Source organism: Cimex lectularius, unplaced genomic scaffold, assembly GCF_000648675.2.
Source record: "Cimex lectularius strain Harlan isolate CLEC.00 unplaced genomic scaffold, Clec_2.1 scaffold4, whole genome shotgun sequence".
NCBI lineage: Eukaryota > Metazoa > Arthropoda > Insecta > Hemiptera > Cimicidae > Cimex > Cimex lectularius.
This window is the reverse complement of record NW_019392723.1, coordinates 2,458,615-2,474,446: the sequence shown is the minus strand read 5'-3', so window position 1 is coordinate 2,474,446 and position 15,832 is coordinate 2,458,615. Positions and strand designations below refer to the sequence as shown.

The following is a 15,832-nucleotide window of genomic DNA, read 5'->3' as shown; positions in this document are numbered from 1 at the left end:
CATCGACATGCCCTCTTCATTTCAAGGCACAGATAACCATAATATAACCTCCAGAGTAATTTACTAGTCACTAACTAACAAAATATACCATGAGGTGTTGTTCTTCACCGGTGTCGTCTAAATCGTCATGTCCTTTTCATTTCAACATACATTATAACCTTCCATAATGTAAGAGTAATTCACTAGTCACTAACTAATAAAATATACCTTTTGCTGTTGTTCTTCACCGGTGCCTAAAGACCTAGACTCAAAACCGCCATACACTTCCAGAGTAATTCACTGGTTATTTAGCAAAGCTGTAATTTGTCCTGGATTTTTTGTTAATGTTAAGGAAGCGATGTACTATTCTTCTCTAAGTATAAAATTTTCACTAAACCGATACGACTGGTCCGCTTTCCACTCTCTCCTCTGAATTGACGACATACGCCTCAAACATTTCCGATGGGCCGCTTTTCCTTCCAAAGTTCTAAATCCTATTATAAGTTTATCGAGGATAGAAGTTAGTTAAACTGTAGCATTATTGCTATTCCCCTCTTTTGAATAACAATGTCTTTTATAGCGTGATAAATTTCTGTAGCTAAAGAAAGCTTGGAAGCTCAAGATTTTCCCCCTAAAATCCCACACATCGGATACACAACACGATTCAGTCCCAAGACCCAAGTTCAATAAAAAACCCATCCAAATCAGTCTATCCTTTAAATCAAAGATAAAACAATGAAGTAAACTAAATAAGAGAACCTACCCTGAGAGTAAGTGAATATAGAGGAAAGTGGAATTGAACATACCATGGTATTTGAAGGACATTACAACATACATGCTTGTTAACTACCGGTCATGACAACCTTAAAAAAAATAAGTTCAAGTTCGTTACAATAAATAGTGAGGACAAGCTATTCAGTGATAAAACTCCAAAATCATTGATTAATTGCAACCAGTCTCACTCTCTGATAGCAGGTCACGTGGCCACTGTCTCTAGACGTTGAGAAGGGTGACTGGGAAGAGATGGAGGAAGGTTGTACGTGAGGATTAGAGTGGTGTTGAAGGTTAGAGTGGAATACTGTTTTGCGGCTGGATCTATTATTATGAAATTGTAATAAGGTCAGATTGAAAGACAATTTGGGAACTTGATTTGCTGCCATTTTGCCTTTTCACGCTTCACATTCACAATCTAGACGGTGTGTCGAGCCCTCAGAGTGGGGTTGAGAACGCGCAATGAGATTTAGATAGCATGTTTTAAATTTAACAAACCTACAGCAAAAGAAATAGCTCGAGTTTTCCATTCTTCAAAAGGAGAACTGCCAGGTCATCGACACTTCGTTGTGAACTATCGTCAAAACGGCCCAAAGTTAATTTCTGTATTAAGCCCTCATTTTGATCCTACCTATCTCTGTGGTCAGCCAGGACCCATAAAATGACCCATAACAACATGAGAAAACAAACCGTCGACGACGACTAACAGTGTTACAGTATGCTTAGAAGGCACTCGTAAACAATGTATTATCATTGGTGATAATTGGTTTTATTGATACCATTTATTAAAGTGTAATAAAGTTCGTTAATTAAGTATGTTGTGTATAAAAATGTAATGAATTAATGTAGAGTGTTGGGTTTTAGGGGATAAAAACAACCAAGCTCGTATAAATTGAAGCTTTAAGGCATTTCAAAGTCTCACGGTCTAACCCTTCGGAATTTTAAGGTTGCAGAAATGACACCGTACTGTATAAGACACCACACTCTGCATATATGAAGACAATTAAGGGAATAATAAAATAAACAAAGGATTAAAAACTTATTGGAGGGTTTACAACGCGTTATGAGATCTAGATTGCATGTCGATCAAGGAGGTGCTTTTAAAAATAATTAGGTTAATTGTTGTTTAGTAGCACTGCGTATTAATTTATTTTTTACATTATTTATTAAACTATACCGAATATAAAAATTTAATTAATAAACGTTATTGAAGCCCTCAGCGTAACTTTTAGAACGCATTATGAACAGTAAATGGCATATCGATCAAGAAGGCGCTTGTATAAAGAATTTATAAGGTTATAATTGTTGGTTTACTGTCTATTCATTTGTAATAAATTATATTAATTTAGTATATTGAAAATAAAAATTTAATGAATAAACTTATTGTAGCTCTCAGAGTAGCGTTTAGAACATGTTATGAGATCTAGTCGCCATGTCGATCTAGAAGGCGCTTTTACAAAACGATTCTTAAGGTTATAATTGCTGGTTAGTCTCTTTATTAATAATTAATGTGTAATAAATTAAATAACATGTACGCAAGAGTATAATAATAATCTTCATGCTCTTGGTAGACAAACTTGTAGTAATTTTGACCTTTTTTAAAGAGTTCATCAGCAACAAACCTGTAAAACAGTTATGGCCACATAAAAAAGTCAAATGTATATTAACACGGTGCAAAAGTAATTTGGAGGTATATTGTATGGGTAATATCAAGGACAATAATATCCATGCAACACTCAACACACAATGGTCTAATAAACTATATATAAATTACATTCTTGACTGTGCATTTTCACTGTGGGACGGCGGAATATTGAGTAGTACATACCCTCTCACGGCCAGTGCATTTAAATACAAAAGACGTCTAAACGTTTATAAAAGAAAACCTCTCCGTTTCATCTAAAAACTAGAACTTTGGACTTAAAAACTCTCTGCCTTCCGTAGGGCAGCTTTACAATATATATATTTTATATAGACCGATTGCCACAGACCAGAGAGGTTTAAACAATTGGGGTTTTAATTCTAACGCAGGGTGGGCAGCAGTCTTAACGATAATTTCGTGAGAGTAAATGATATTATATTGATTAAGTTTAGGGTCGGTTGATAGCGGATGTGGAAAGAGGAACGGTTGCTATGGTGACAGTCGCGCATGATCCCTCAACACTGCCTCAACCAAAGCTTTTTGATTGGTAATCATAGTGATAACAGTCGGCTCGGCTCCGCCATTTTCTCTCTTTATGCTCTTGACAAGGTGTTTTCAATTACATGGCAATTTAGTAACTTGACAATATAGGCGGTCGTCTTATCTTTTACCTACTCACGGTATCACTCTCTCGCCCCTTGAACCTACGGAATATTGTCGAAGAAATCTGTTTTTGTTTTTTTTTAAGTTTGCATTAGAAACTGAGCTGTTGAATATGGGAAAATTGTCGAACTGCCAGCTCTAGACATCACAACTCTGCTACCCTCCATGCCCTAGAAATTCATCCTAAAATCAACTATTTCTATTCAGATACTAATTTTTTTTTTTAAGTACAGAAATTTTAATTTACACATATGTATACATATTACACACAGCAGTTTAGTATAGTTTCTGTCTAACGACATTTACCTCCACCTAGTTAAGTTATAACAAAATTATTATTAATTTCATGGCATTATTTTTTGGATTAATACTCAAGCTTAAACACCTTCATTCCTCCAGCCATATCCCTGATCACCAGTTTGGGTTCATACGTTCTCATTCCACTGTTCAGTGCCATCGCGTTGTCAACAACATCGCTACCGCTCTTGAGCAAAAGGAGTACTGCTCTGGAATTCGTAGATGGGAAGCAAGCCTTCGATCAGGTACGCCATTCGGTGCTCCCCTGGAAGCTGAAGAGATTCCTCCCTATTGCCTACTATCTCATCCTAAATTCGTACCTATCCGACAGATACTTTCAAGTCATCAGTGGCCCCTCTCTATCTGCCTGTTATCGCAGAGATGAAAGTTTACCGCAAGGAAGTATGACTCATCCTCTAGACGGTATTAACGCAGACATTCCTACCCTTCCTGGAACGATCCTTACAACCTATGTGGATGATACCGCCATCCTTTGCCCTCTTAAAGATCCTGTCATCCCAACCAGAAACACGCAAACCCTTGGCACATCCCTTAAGCAGTGGTTCAAGCGGCATAAGAGGTCAATAAACCCACAAAAAGTGAACATTTCCCTTTCGCCATTTAGAGAATAACCATTATTCCCATCTGCTATAATTATATATTCAAGGAAGATTCTTAGGATTCGTCATCTACACAGTATCTACCGCAGACATTCCTATTCTTCCTAAATGATGGATTCCACGTACGAGGATGATTCCGCCATCCTTTGTCCTCTTAAAGATCCTATCATCCCAACTAGAAACCTGCAAACCCTTGGCACATCCCTTAAGCAGTGGTTCAAGCGGCATAAGAGGGCAATAAACCCACAAAAATGTGTACATTTCACTTTCACCTTTTGGAGAATAACCATTATTCCCATCTGCTATAATTATATATTCAAGGAAGATTCTTAGGATTCGTCATCTACACAGTATCTACCGCAGACATTCCTACTCTTCCTAAATGATGGATTCCACCTACGAGGATGATTCCGCCATCCTTTGCCCTCTTAAAGATCCTGTCATCTCTACCAGAAACCTGCAAACCCAAGTCACATCCCTTGTGGTCCAAGCGATGAAAGATGACAATAAATGTACAAAAGTGAACATGTCATTTTCACCTTTCCAAGAATAACCTCTGCTCCCATCTACTACAATAATATCCCACCAGCTAATATAGACCTCTACCTTGAACTATACATTGACAAACGACTTACATGGAACCCTCATACGCGACTCAAAAGTCACGAGCTAAGCAGACGTTTTAGTCTTCTTAAATGATGGCTGGACAAACGAAAAACTGACTACAAAATAAACGACACATACATATAACTATTTTGAGCCCCATTTGAACATACGGCATCGAACTTTGGGATTCAACAAAACGTTCCAACCTCCAACGTATCCAATCCGTACAATCAAAAATCCTTCGAACCATCGTCAATGCTCCTTCTTATATATACAATGTTGATGACGAAGAAATTGACCACGACGATTAATGTATTTGGGATCTGGTTTCTAGTCAGGTAAAGAAAGAAGTTCACTCTGGGATCACTTGTCAAGCTTTCGGCCTTTATGAGACCATCATCAGGGCAGCATCTGTTTCTCATATCATTTCTCATTTTCTCATCCCTAACCACATCTCATATTAATATTACAGAATAACGAAAAAACCCCGACGACATCGACTATGAGGTCTTGGAGTACAAGAAGTTGGTTAAGTTGAAATTACAACAAGTTTTTTCAGTTTTTTTTTTTTTTTTTCAAGTATAGGGGTCTCCCCAAAAAACAGGTCCAGTCCATAAAGAAAACGTTATTCATAGGAGGTAATTCACTCGCAAAGTTCCAATCCACTGTTCCTTCACCATTATCCTTGAACAAAACGGAAAAACTTTTTGTAGAAAGTTGTAATTTCAACTTAACCAACCTCATGTGCTTCGAGACCTCGTAGTCGACGTCGTCGGTGTTTTTTCGTCATTCTGTAATGCTAATATGAGAAATAGGATGCTGCGCTGATGATGTTCTTATAAAGGCCGAAATCTTGGCAAGTGATCAATGAATCTACTTCTTTCTCTACCTGACCAGAAACCAGACCCCCAAACACATATATCTCCAATCTTACCATTCACAATAGGAGTGTCTACCAATGCGTAGTTTCTCTTTTTTAAATTTTATGCAGATTTTTGTGTTTATTTTGTCTTGTATTACGCTCTAAGATGTTAACAAATTTATTTAAACGCAGTAATTGGCGCAGGTGTAAATAAAAAAAGAAATTTAACAAATTCTACAAGGGGGGGGGACTATTAGATTAAGAACGCCAGCTATAATGGCCAAGTTATAAGAGAGGGTTGTTTATTCTCCTGTGCATGTACCTGTCGTCCAAGCTATAATTACCTATTTGGCAACAGATTATACGTTTACTAGCCTCGTACTAGCATGTGAGACTCCAGGAGGTACTCCAGGACCTCCACTTTGGATAGAAGTTATTGGCAGGCAACAGAGCGGACTGGCGACAGAGCAGAGGGGAGTAAATGTGTGTTTACGGTTCAATATCACCCCGAGATATTTGACTGACTCAGACCACGCCACAGTTTCACCTTCAATTTGGATCTTTTTTTACATCAAGGTGTAAATTGGCTGAAAACTTTATTACACCACCGTTTTATTATGTATAATTTTAATTTTCCAAAGGTTGCAGAAACCTATGCAGCGCATAGCATTATCTAATATAATAGTGTATATATCCTCCAAGAAGTAGGACAAGTAGAGAGCGATATCATCAGTTTAAAGAGCCATTTTTACGTCCTTAGGGCGAGGTATTTTGTTGAAATATACAAGGAACAGGATATGTCCAAGGATAGAACCTTGAGCAACACGAGCAATAAAACAAGAAAGGGATGATCGAAACGAAACTCGGAATTGTCTAGATAAGAGATAGGAGTGGATCATTTTTATCTAGTAGGGAGGAAACGATTTGCTTGTTTGCTGATGGATCCAGGAAAAAAGAAGGTGCAGGAGTGTTGTACTCATCCAAGGGCTCGGTTAACAAGCGCCTTCTAGATCGACATGCTGTCCAGATCTCACAACGCGTCTCAATCGCCACTCTGAAAATGCTATTAAGTAATTATTACATTTTTATATACGATTTCTGCGCGGAGCGTAATAAGTTACATAGATGACATATATAGAGAAATAAACTCTCTATGTTAATAAAAAAGAAAAGGAACCAAAAACTAAAAGATTGGAGAAGCTATTCCAGAAAACTAAAGAAAACGGAATTTATAGGCAAGGTAATACAGATGAAATCGTTACACTAGTCAGGGGAATATTCAGCTCACCATTAAAAGAGATCACCTCAAATGCACATCGCAGAGCAATAGTGCTCACAACGGGGACTAAAGTAAACTATTAAAAAAGAGGTTAAATACCTGAGGATAACCTTTTATAAGAAATTAATCTGGAACTTTCTCATGCAGCCCATCAGAACAAAAAGCATAATGACCCTAATGACCACAAGAAGAACTCTAGGCAAATATTGTCGACTGAAACCGAAAATACGGTAGTAATAAGACTCAAATTAACCTATGGATCATTAATCTGGTGGACACTCAGCAAAAACAAGCTACCTAAACATTAGGCAACATTAAAAACCTGACACGCCTATTTCTCACAGGAGCAATGAAAACAACCCAGTCAATTGCACTAGAAACACTGCTAAACCTACGTCCATTGGAAATATTATACAAGGAGAAACAAGGAAAAGACCATTTTGGCTTCAAAAACCATCCAATTGCGCAGAAAGGAATTTTGGGCATCGTCCACAGGACGATCTGCAAGGCCATCTACAATCCCTGAACCTATTCTTGGGATAACAAGAACAAACGTGCAATCCTTCATTTCAGAATGTATCCAAAAAAGACAAAAGAAAATGTGGATAAACTCTAGAGGTGCTAGACATAGTAAGCTAACAACCCTCACCAAGACTGGCAAACTCACTTCTACAGTTAAGGGCTAAATTCAGAGGATTGATATCTACTGTTTTCAAATGCCCTGGCCTTTCTTGGGGTGTTTTGGGATTTGAAATGCACCGTTGTAGTTCCATCTTCTAGCGTCTAGTCTAGCTCGCTGAGCGCAGGAGACAAAAAATGTCCAAGCTTTGTACATACGTTAGGGTTTATATTTTCCTTGGCTTATTAGCGGTGTTCAAAAATCCGGCGTAAATCCAGTCTAGGTCCATTTTTTGTTTATAGTTATGGTTACCCACTAACTCAACGTGATTTAAGCGTCACTTAAATGATGGCGTTCAGTTTGGTTGTTTGTGCTGCAATTATTAATTAATTCGGGATTGTCTATTTTTTGTTTTTACTTTCTTCTCATTTATAAGTTTAGAACCTATAAACCTATAAATTTCGTGATTTGCATAGTTTTTTCTCTTCGACCAATACCTGATCTTACTCAAAACTCATTCACCGAAATCCATTGGTTGCAGTTCAAACCAACCTGGGGTTGGGACCAGCCACAGCGGAGTTAACAATTAATCCATAACTATTTCTATCTGGGAATAAAAAGGTTAAATAGCAAATCATAGGAATGTAGGAACTAACGCTGTTTATTTTTCGTTTCCAGACTCTTGTTGGGACAAGTCCTTTCTTATCTGAGTGACGCTCATGAAAATGTTTTGAATAATTGTGTGGAATTAGTTTAGTTGTTTGCTCGCCATGCCACGACAGGTGTTCTCGCGTAAACATAAAATTCATGCGGTTGAAATTTTCATTGAGTGCGGTCGTAGTTTCACAAGAGCTTTGAACAATGTGAAAACAAGAACAATATCGTGTTGTTTTACAGCAAAATACACCATCTCATCGTACGCTTACCCGTAACACCAAAAGGTTATTTTTAAAGTTTATGGGATTTGACAGGATATTTAGTAAGCTTTCAGACTTGTCTCTCTACTTCGGCTGATTTTCCACTTCTGTTCAAAATATTTGCACTGTCAGGCAAAATAAAGTGGTTTCGACCTAACGCACTAGAACATCATTCCTGCTATTTTCAAAAAAATCATATCTCCGGTTCTATTGGACCGATTTCAATACCTCAGTGATCATTTTTCTCGCCAAAAATCTAATTTCAAAGAAAACTGTGTGTTCTCATTTAAAATTAAGAACTTGAATTCGACTAATGTCGAATCGAGGTCGAAAAAAATAAATCCTCCTTACATGAACAAATTACGTGAAAAATGAAGGGGAGTCTCAATTCATACTTTTTTCCTAGAAAAAAAATGGGGTGAGCAGACACCCTGTATAATTGCTAGTAAAAAGTAATTCCTGTCATACAGGAGGGTTTAACGTCCAACCCTTCCAGTATCGACGGCTGAGGGGTCAGAACCACTTTACAATAAATAGTTTTGCATATTACTACCAATTAAAATTCCATGAACTGTACCAAATATGAATTGTTATCCCTCCCCCAAAAAAAGCAACGAAAAAGGAATCAATTTGCAAACGAGCACATTCTTATTTATTAAAATACAATAAATAAGTTGCAATTAATTAAGGTTTTTAGTTGAGATAAAAAAGTCAATGGCACGAGCGGGATTCGAACCCACGATCTTCGGCTTGATACGCCGCTGCTCTACCACTTGAGCTATCGTGACCTCGATCCACTCGGACACCAACTTCCCATCTCAACCGCACCTTTTTTTTTAATTTTCCCTCCTTTTTGCCATTTTTAATTAATTGTAATGTATTAATTGGTCAAGCGGACCACGAAATTAATGAATACAATAAATGTATTTATTTTGAAACCTACCGACGTAGCAAACTAGATTAAAATATTTTTTAATCGCGAAACAAAGTTGATATTTGTTATTCGCATCCTAAAAAAAACCGATTACAAATTTTGAGGAAAATCAAAAATTAATTTTTCTCTTTAATTTTGCGCCTTCGTGTTTAGATTGTTTTTTTATAATGCCACAAATATAGTTGAAACGGCTCAACAGATCCGCAGGAAACGGAAACTTTAGAGTGATGCAGGACCTTATGAACTAAGCCTAATGGCATAATGTGAGATTCCGTAAAAAAATAGAACATGAAATATAAAATAATGCGTTAAAGGAGATATTTTTTGTTTCATCCTTATTTTTCTCACTTATAATGATATAAAACCTAAACATTGTTCACATGGGGTAAAACTAGAAAAGTTTACCTTTTTCCGTGGATCTAATATTGTTGAATTTGGATAAAATTCTGACGAATTATGAATTTTTATGCGGAGCACCGGGAATATGGGATAAAAATATGCTCCCGGCTATATGACAATTTGAGACCGCCCGACGTAGCACGTCTAAAACAATAATTTAACTATTTAAATTTTTATTTTTTTTCCTTTTTTTTAAGAGGGTATTTCAACTATGAGGTTATATCAACCTTCGGGGTGCCGATGTTTTTGAAAAAAAAAGCCCATTTGTAAGTATGTCGGGTTCGAATACAGTGCCGCTGGATTCGAACCTGGTACCTTTACCTTGTGATGAGCGCCGTGTCAACGCTTATATCGTTGCGGCCATCGACGCCCCAAAGGTTAAAAATTTCTTAAAAGTTAATATAATTTAAATTAAAGAAAAAAGTTAATATTCTTTTTTTTACAACAAATTTCAAAACCCTCAGAAGAGAAACGTTTGGGAAAATGAAAAAAAAATTTGAAAATGACTCTGATCTTATAAAAACATAAAACTTAATTGTTGACATAGTCTAAAAGTAGAGAGATATCTTTCCAACTTGCTAACACTGTTGGATTTGGACAAAAAAACAGAGGAGTTATGAATTTTTAAGTGGAACAACAATCAAACGGAGAAAAAAAATTTCCCCCCGGCCAATTCGCTATTTGAGACCGAGAAACTTAGATTAAAATATTTTGTTTTTAGTTAGAAACAAAGATATTCGTTTTCTGCAGCCCAAAATTTGTTTCTTAAAAATTTTTCAACCAGAATTTTTTTTTGTGTGTGTGGTGATTAGTGACCGTTAGTCGATGATTATTCAGAAATCGTGAGATGCGATTTGGTGTGATGTAGGTTTCAGAAAAACATTTTCTTTATCGTGCCAACGTTTCGATCTTTATTGAGATCATCTTCAGTGCCTGGGATTTACAAACATTGTTTAAATGTAACAAATACATGTAGAATGTGGAAAAAAGGGAATTTATACAATGCAAAAAATATTTTTTCTATTCAATCAAAGTATTTCTACTCACTCAATATGTTTGTTTCCTGTGTAATTGGAAGAATGGCACAATTACACAGAAAACAAACACTTTGAGTGAGTAGAAATACTTTGATTGAATATAAAAAATATTTTTTGCATTGTATAATTCACTTTTTTCCACATCCGACATGTATTTGTTAAATTTAAACAATGTTTGTAAATCCCAGCCCTGAAGATGATCAATAAAGATAGAAACGTTGGCACGATAAAGGAAATGTTTTTCTGAAACCTACGTCACGTCAGACCGCATCTCTCGATTTCTAGAATTTTTTTTAGAAAATCACAAAAATTGTATTAACTTTAATACGATTCAACAGGTCCACAGGAACTTTTAGACAGGGGTTGACAACACTATAAACTACACGTAAAGGCACAAAATCGACCACCGTAAATAACTAAGGACTGGAAGTATAAAAATAATTTTTTTGAGACGATTTTGTTCATTTCAACCTTGCCTATATTGGCCCTATTCATCCCAAAAATGTTGATTTTTATATTTGCTTTAAAGCTTCGTATTCTAAGGCTTTAAAGGGTGCTTAATACGAACCCAAATTGCTGTTTTTTTGTTGTTTTTTTTTAAATATTTTTTTACATTCTTTACTAGAATCGTCTTTTCGTTTTTGTGACATTTTTTATATATAATCATGTCTAATACGATCCTGCTTATTACTGTCTTATTAGGTATTAAAAAAAAGCAAACGTAATGTAAAATGTGAAATGTAAAAAATAATTATGTAAATTATTTCTAATATTTGTTTTCTCGGCTTCTATGGCCTATTGGCAAGAACGATGTTCTGTGTTTCAACCTAGCATCGAACAAAAAATATCATTGAAATGGGTGATCTTGTAAATAAAATGATTTTTTCTGGTAAACTTCTCTGGACTTCATTACGGAATCAGGAGGACATTTCTGAACTTTTCAGGGCTCAATCCGGAGTTAGACAGGGTTGTCCTCTAAGCCCGATGTTGTTTGTTCTCTTTTCGTATAAAGTAACCTGTACAAATGTAAGAGACAATCGAAATTTCGATGTTGCCGGATGATATTGTGCTACTGACAGTTGGCGTATGTTGACTATAGAAAAATATACATCCTCTGGAAGAAGGAGGATTTAAACAAGTATAACTTATGTTCATTCAAATCGGTGATCCCAGTTACGTAGCCTCTTTATTTTAACGTTTTACTAACATTTATTATTATCCGATTATACAATTTTATATTTTTAAAAATATGGAGTAGAATAAACAGAGTGTATTTAGAACAGTTATTAAACTCATGGGACTTAGTGAATTCTGAACTTTGTAATTTAATTACGAACTTGGTTAAATAATTGTTTTGTAAAGTGGCTAAGTACAATTTCGTTTAATTCATTTAGTCGTGTAATCATTTATAACGTATTTTCTTTTCTATTGATACAGTTTAATCTGAAAATACCAAGGATGATGACGTGAAAAATTGGGTGTATTCATAAGTTTTGAGAGTGATTTAGTGATGGAGTCGCGTCCGGTGTTGTGGAGCTGTTGAGCGCCGTGGACTCTCGAGCAATTGACGGCTGTCGCAGTTCCGTACACTGTGGTTGTAGAAGCAGTTGTGGGTAGGCAGAGCGTAGTACCTCGGGCAGTTGTTTAGCCATGCTAGAAGAATCGAAGAAGACTTGTGTCACCTGGCCAGTTAGTTTTCTTTCGTGAGACTTTTGGGGGTCTTTGGGGTAATGAACCTTTAGTTCGATGTTAACGATCATCAGACCCAGCAAAGATATCAAAAAGCTGAAACCCTTCTGACTCACAAAAACAGCAAAGAAAGTCAGAATGTTCGGAAACGACCAAACTATAGTTTTTCCTGTCTGCGCCTAAGTTAACGGTGTGCAGTTACAAAACTCCGTCCGTAGTGGTTGTGATGCTGTTCAGCGTCGTGGGCTCTTGGGTAGGTGACGGCTGCGATCCACCTAGGCTGTATGCAGTGCGTTGTCGTGAGGCCTTGTGTCTGGTTTTGAGCCTGAAAGAACCACTCTACCACCCCTCCAAATAGTACTGTTGGCAATCACCACCAATTTCCGTAGGTTTCACTAATATTCGATAATGCTTCCGCCATTCAAATGACAGCCAATGAGGATGCAGCACGCCGCTATTTAAACAGAAGCTCAATCGACGACTTTTCACGATCATTATTTTAGTGAACGATGTAGTGACCTTAAAGTGAGAGAGTTGTTTTGGAGCTATTGAACGTCGTGGCGAATTTTGATGAGCTGGATGAATACAGTAGCTGAAAGTGAGCGTAGGTCCTTGGGTAGCAGCCTAATGCTATGAATCAATCTTTTAAGATAATTGCTAATGTCTGATATTACCAACTCATTTAGAGTTGTTGATCTCGTCAACGAGTCTAGTATATGCAGGTTGAGCCCCTGCTTATATAAAGAGCACAATTATTGACAGTCACCACATAGCTACCCCCAATGTGTAAAACTGTCCAAACAGCTGGGCAATCAAAAATAGCGGGTTACCCCCAGGCACTAAAAATGTTTGCAGGAACATTAACCACTTTAGCAACCAGGGTGACGTAGCCCTAAGTTCAGGTGTTTGTGAGCCAGATAAACATGGTTCAATGCTGGTAGTGAGTGTAGATCCTCTGGTAGCTATCGGCCTGGACAGTGGCTGGGGATAGCAGCTCATATAGTTGCTGATCTCGTCGACGAGGCTAATCTAAGAGGTTAAGCCCCTGTACTGATTGTTGAAGTAGTGGTAGAAACTTTATTAACCACAGGCAGTCACCTCACTTTGGAGTAAGCAGCCAACAATAGTTTCATTCAAACAAGTGCACAAGCAACATGGGTTCTCTCAACATCTCACACTCACATTCATGGCATCACACAACAGCTGACTGACGTCCTACACTCTTTACATCAACAAAGGCTTATACAGCCATCAATATGCATTACAAAAGATCACAGCTATACAACATCAGCCCTTATCATTGCAATCAAACGACCCCAACACTAATATTCAATAAGCACAATTTGGGAGAACAAGTTGGTACGAATAATTTAATAAAAATCGATGTAGTATTGAATGTAAACTTGGAGAAAATTGGGTTTAAAATATATCCTTGTCTCACATCTTAACTTGAAAAAAAAATCGTAAATTTTGTTCCAATGCCAATTAGATTGGTTGCAATTTAGTAGACATAGACTTACAAGAAATGCCAAGATTGTCAATAGATGTCTCAGAAAGTCTAATTGTAAGATGCATGACTATTATCAAATGCAATATAATTTGTTAGTGATTTTAGTCTTCTTTTTTTTGAAGTTTATTAAATCCTTTTACTTAATTCCTCACTAGTTATAACTTCTAGTAGTTTTGTTCTGGATGTTTTATCAAATAAAAATTAACTCGTATGTATTTATATTTCCAGTCACCTTAATAATAATAATAGGCGTCGGTGGCTTCAACGGTTTAGGCGTTGACACGGCGCTCATCACTGTAAGGTAAAGGTCCCAGGTTCGAATCCAGCGGCCCTGCATTCGAACCCGATATACTTACAAATGGGCTTTTTTTTCAAAAACACCGGCACCCCGAGGGTTGATATAACCTCTGCTGTTGCAACCCTCGTAAATAATAATAATAATAATAATAATATATAATTTAATCAGACATATTAGCTCAGTATACTGTGTTGTTACAGCTAAATAATGAAAATTATTTTCAGGTGTGGTTCCAAAACCGAAGAGCGAAATGGAAGAAGCGAAAGAAGACTACTAACGTCTTTAGAAGTCCAGGATCATTGCTGCCTTCCCATGGGCTTCCTCCTTTTGGCTCGATGACAGACACCATCTGCCCTTCGGGGATGTTCGGCTCACCGGAGAGCCGATGGGGTGTTCCTTCTGTTGCTTCAGGTACCCGTCAATATACATAATACAATTTTAATACATTCATTTTTTTAAAATCATAATTTGTAAGGAAAAAGTATCTCAATTCACACCAACTTTTCCATGTGTTCATGCAGTGTTATTTTATTTTTTTATTTTTATTTTATTTTATGGTGTTTTTTTTTTGGAGGGGGAGGGTTGTTTGACTTCACATCCCCACTCCAGCAATGTACATCCAGTCACTCTTCTTTTGATTCTTCCACACCCTTGATCCATCTAGGCAGCCCTTCTGGTACATACTCCATGAGGATCTGTGGATTTAATTCGCCATTCTAAGCATGCGGTCAAACCACTTTCTTTAAGGTTTCAGGATTTATACTTGAATTTCTCTTTTGAATACTGCTTCTTTCGACCTTATTAATGATGAAGATGAAATACGATGTGAAGGTCCTCATGCAACTTTCAGCCAAATCAGCTATCAATTGATTTATGAATGCAATCTGTTGAGATGATCCTGTTGCTTGTAGTATGGCCTCTTGCTCCATTAGTGATGAGAACTCAACAAGTCTGAATTAAGCAGGTTGAGCCCCTTCTTAAATTAAATAGAGGTGTTCATAAATCACACAAAACTTAAAGTCAAGCAGTTGGCTGTCTTTTGGAAAGTGGAAGCATTATCAAAGTAGTGGAGATGACGAATGGAAACTCAGTAACCCCTAGTGTATGTACTGAAGAAATTGCAACTGCTTTTTTATATTTACTTTTTTCTCATCATCCTCATAGGTGTACTCTGGTATCTCTGTGTCTTTATGACATACATGCTTATCACAAGCTTGGTCAATTTAGGATGGTGGCCAGTAAAGAGGCATATATAATTATTTTCAATTCCTGCTGTTTTTCTGTAGTTCCCTATGGGTGACATTAAGCTGGATATTTCTAGAAAACATCGTTGGTATGTGGTACCTTGTATAGTCAATTAAGAGAAGAATATAGACTGTTTAGAGGTTGCTTGTTTACATGTTTCAATGCAAGGCCAATTGAAACACGCTCCAGACAGATCATCACAACTCGTCTACAATCTAGTGGCCATGGTGGGTGTCAATGAGCCAGATAATGGTTGTTGGTGGTCAGGTGAGCGATGTGTTCAAGCTATTGAGAAGACCCTGCTTCTTGTGGCTTCAGTTGGCTGGTGCTTCATTAAAGTTGGAGGGATGTGGAAACATTGTCGAACTACATTATTGGTTAAACCTTGTGGATACTTCAGTAAGCTGCAGACCGTCACCATGATGTGCAAAAAAACTTGCACTAAACTTCCTAAAACTTTTTTTT

The 15,832-nt window shown here is 37.0% G+C and overlaps 1 protein-coding gene across 3 annotated transcripts in view; it reads left to right on the top strand.

Moving 5' to 3' along the window:
• LOC106671284 (homeobox protein orthopedia-like) overlaps nt 1–15,832 on the top strand; it is a 123,637-nt gene that overhangs the window by 102,423 nt on the left and 5,382 nt on the right. For all 3 annotated transcript variants that reach the window (XM_014402181.2, XM_014402189.2, XM_024226706.1), the window contains exon 3: nt 14,347–14,533. In XM_014402181.2, the coding sequence (XP_014257667.1) occupies nt 14,347–14,533 (187 nt within the window). The remainder of the gene's footprint in view (nt 1–14,346; nt 14,534–15,832) is intronic.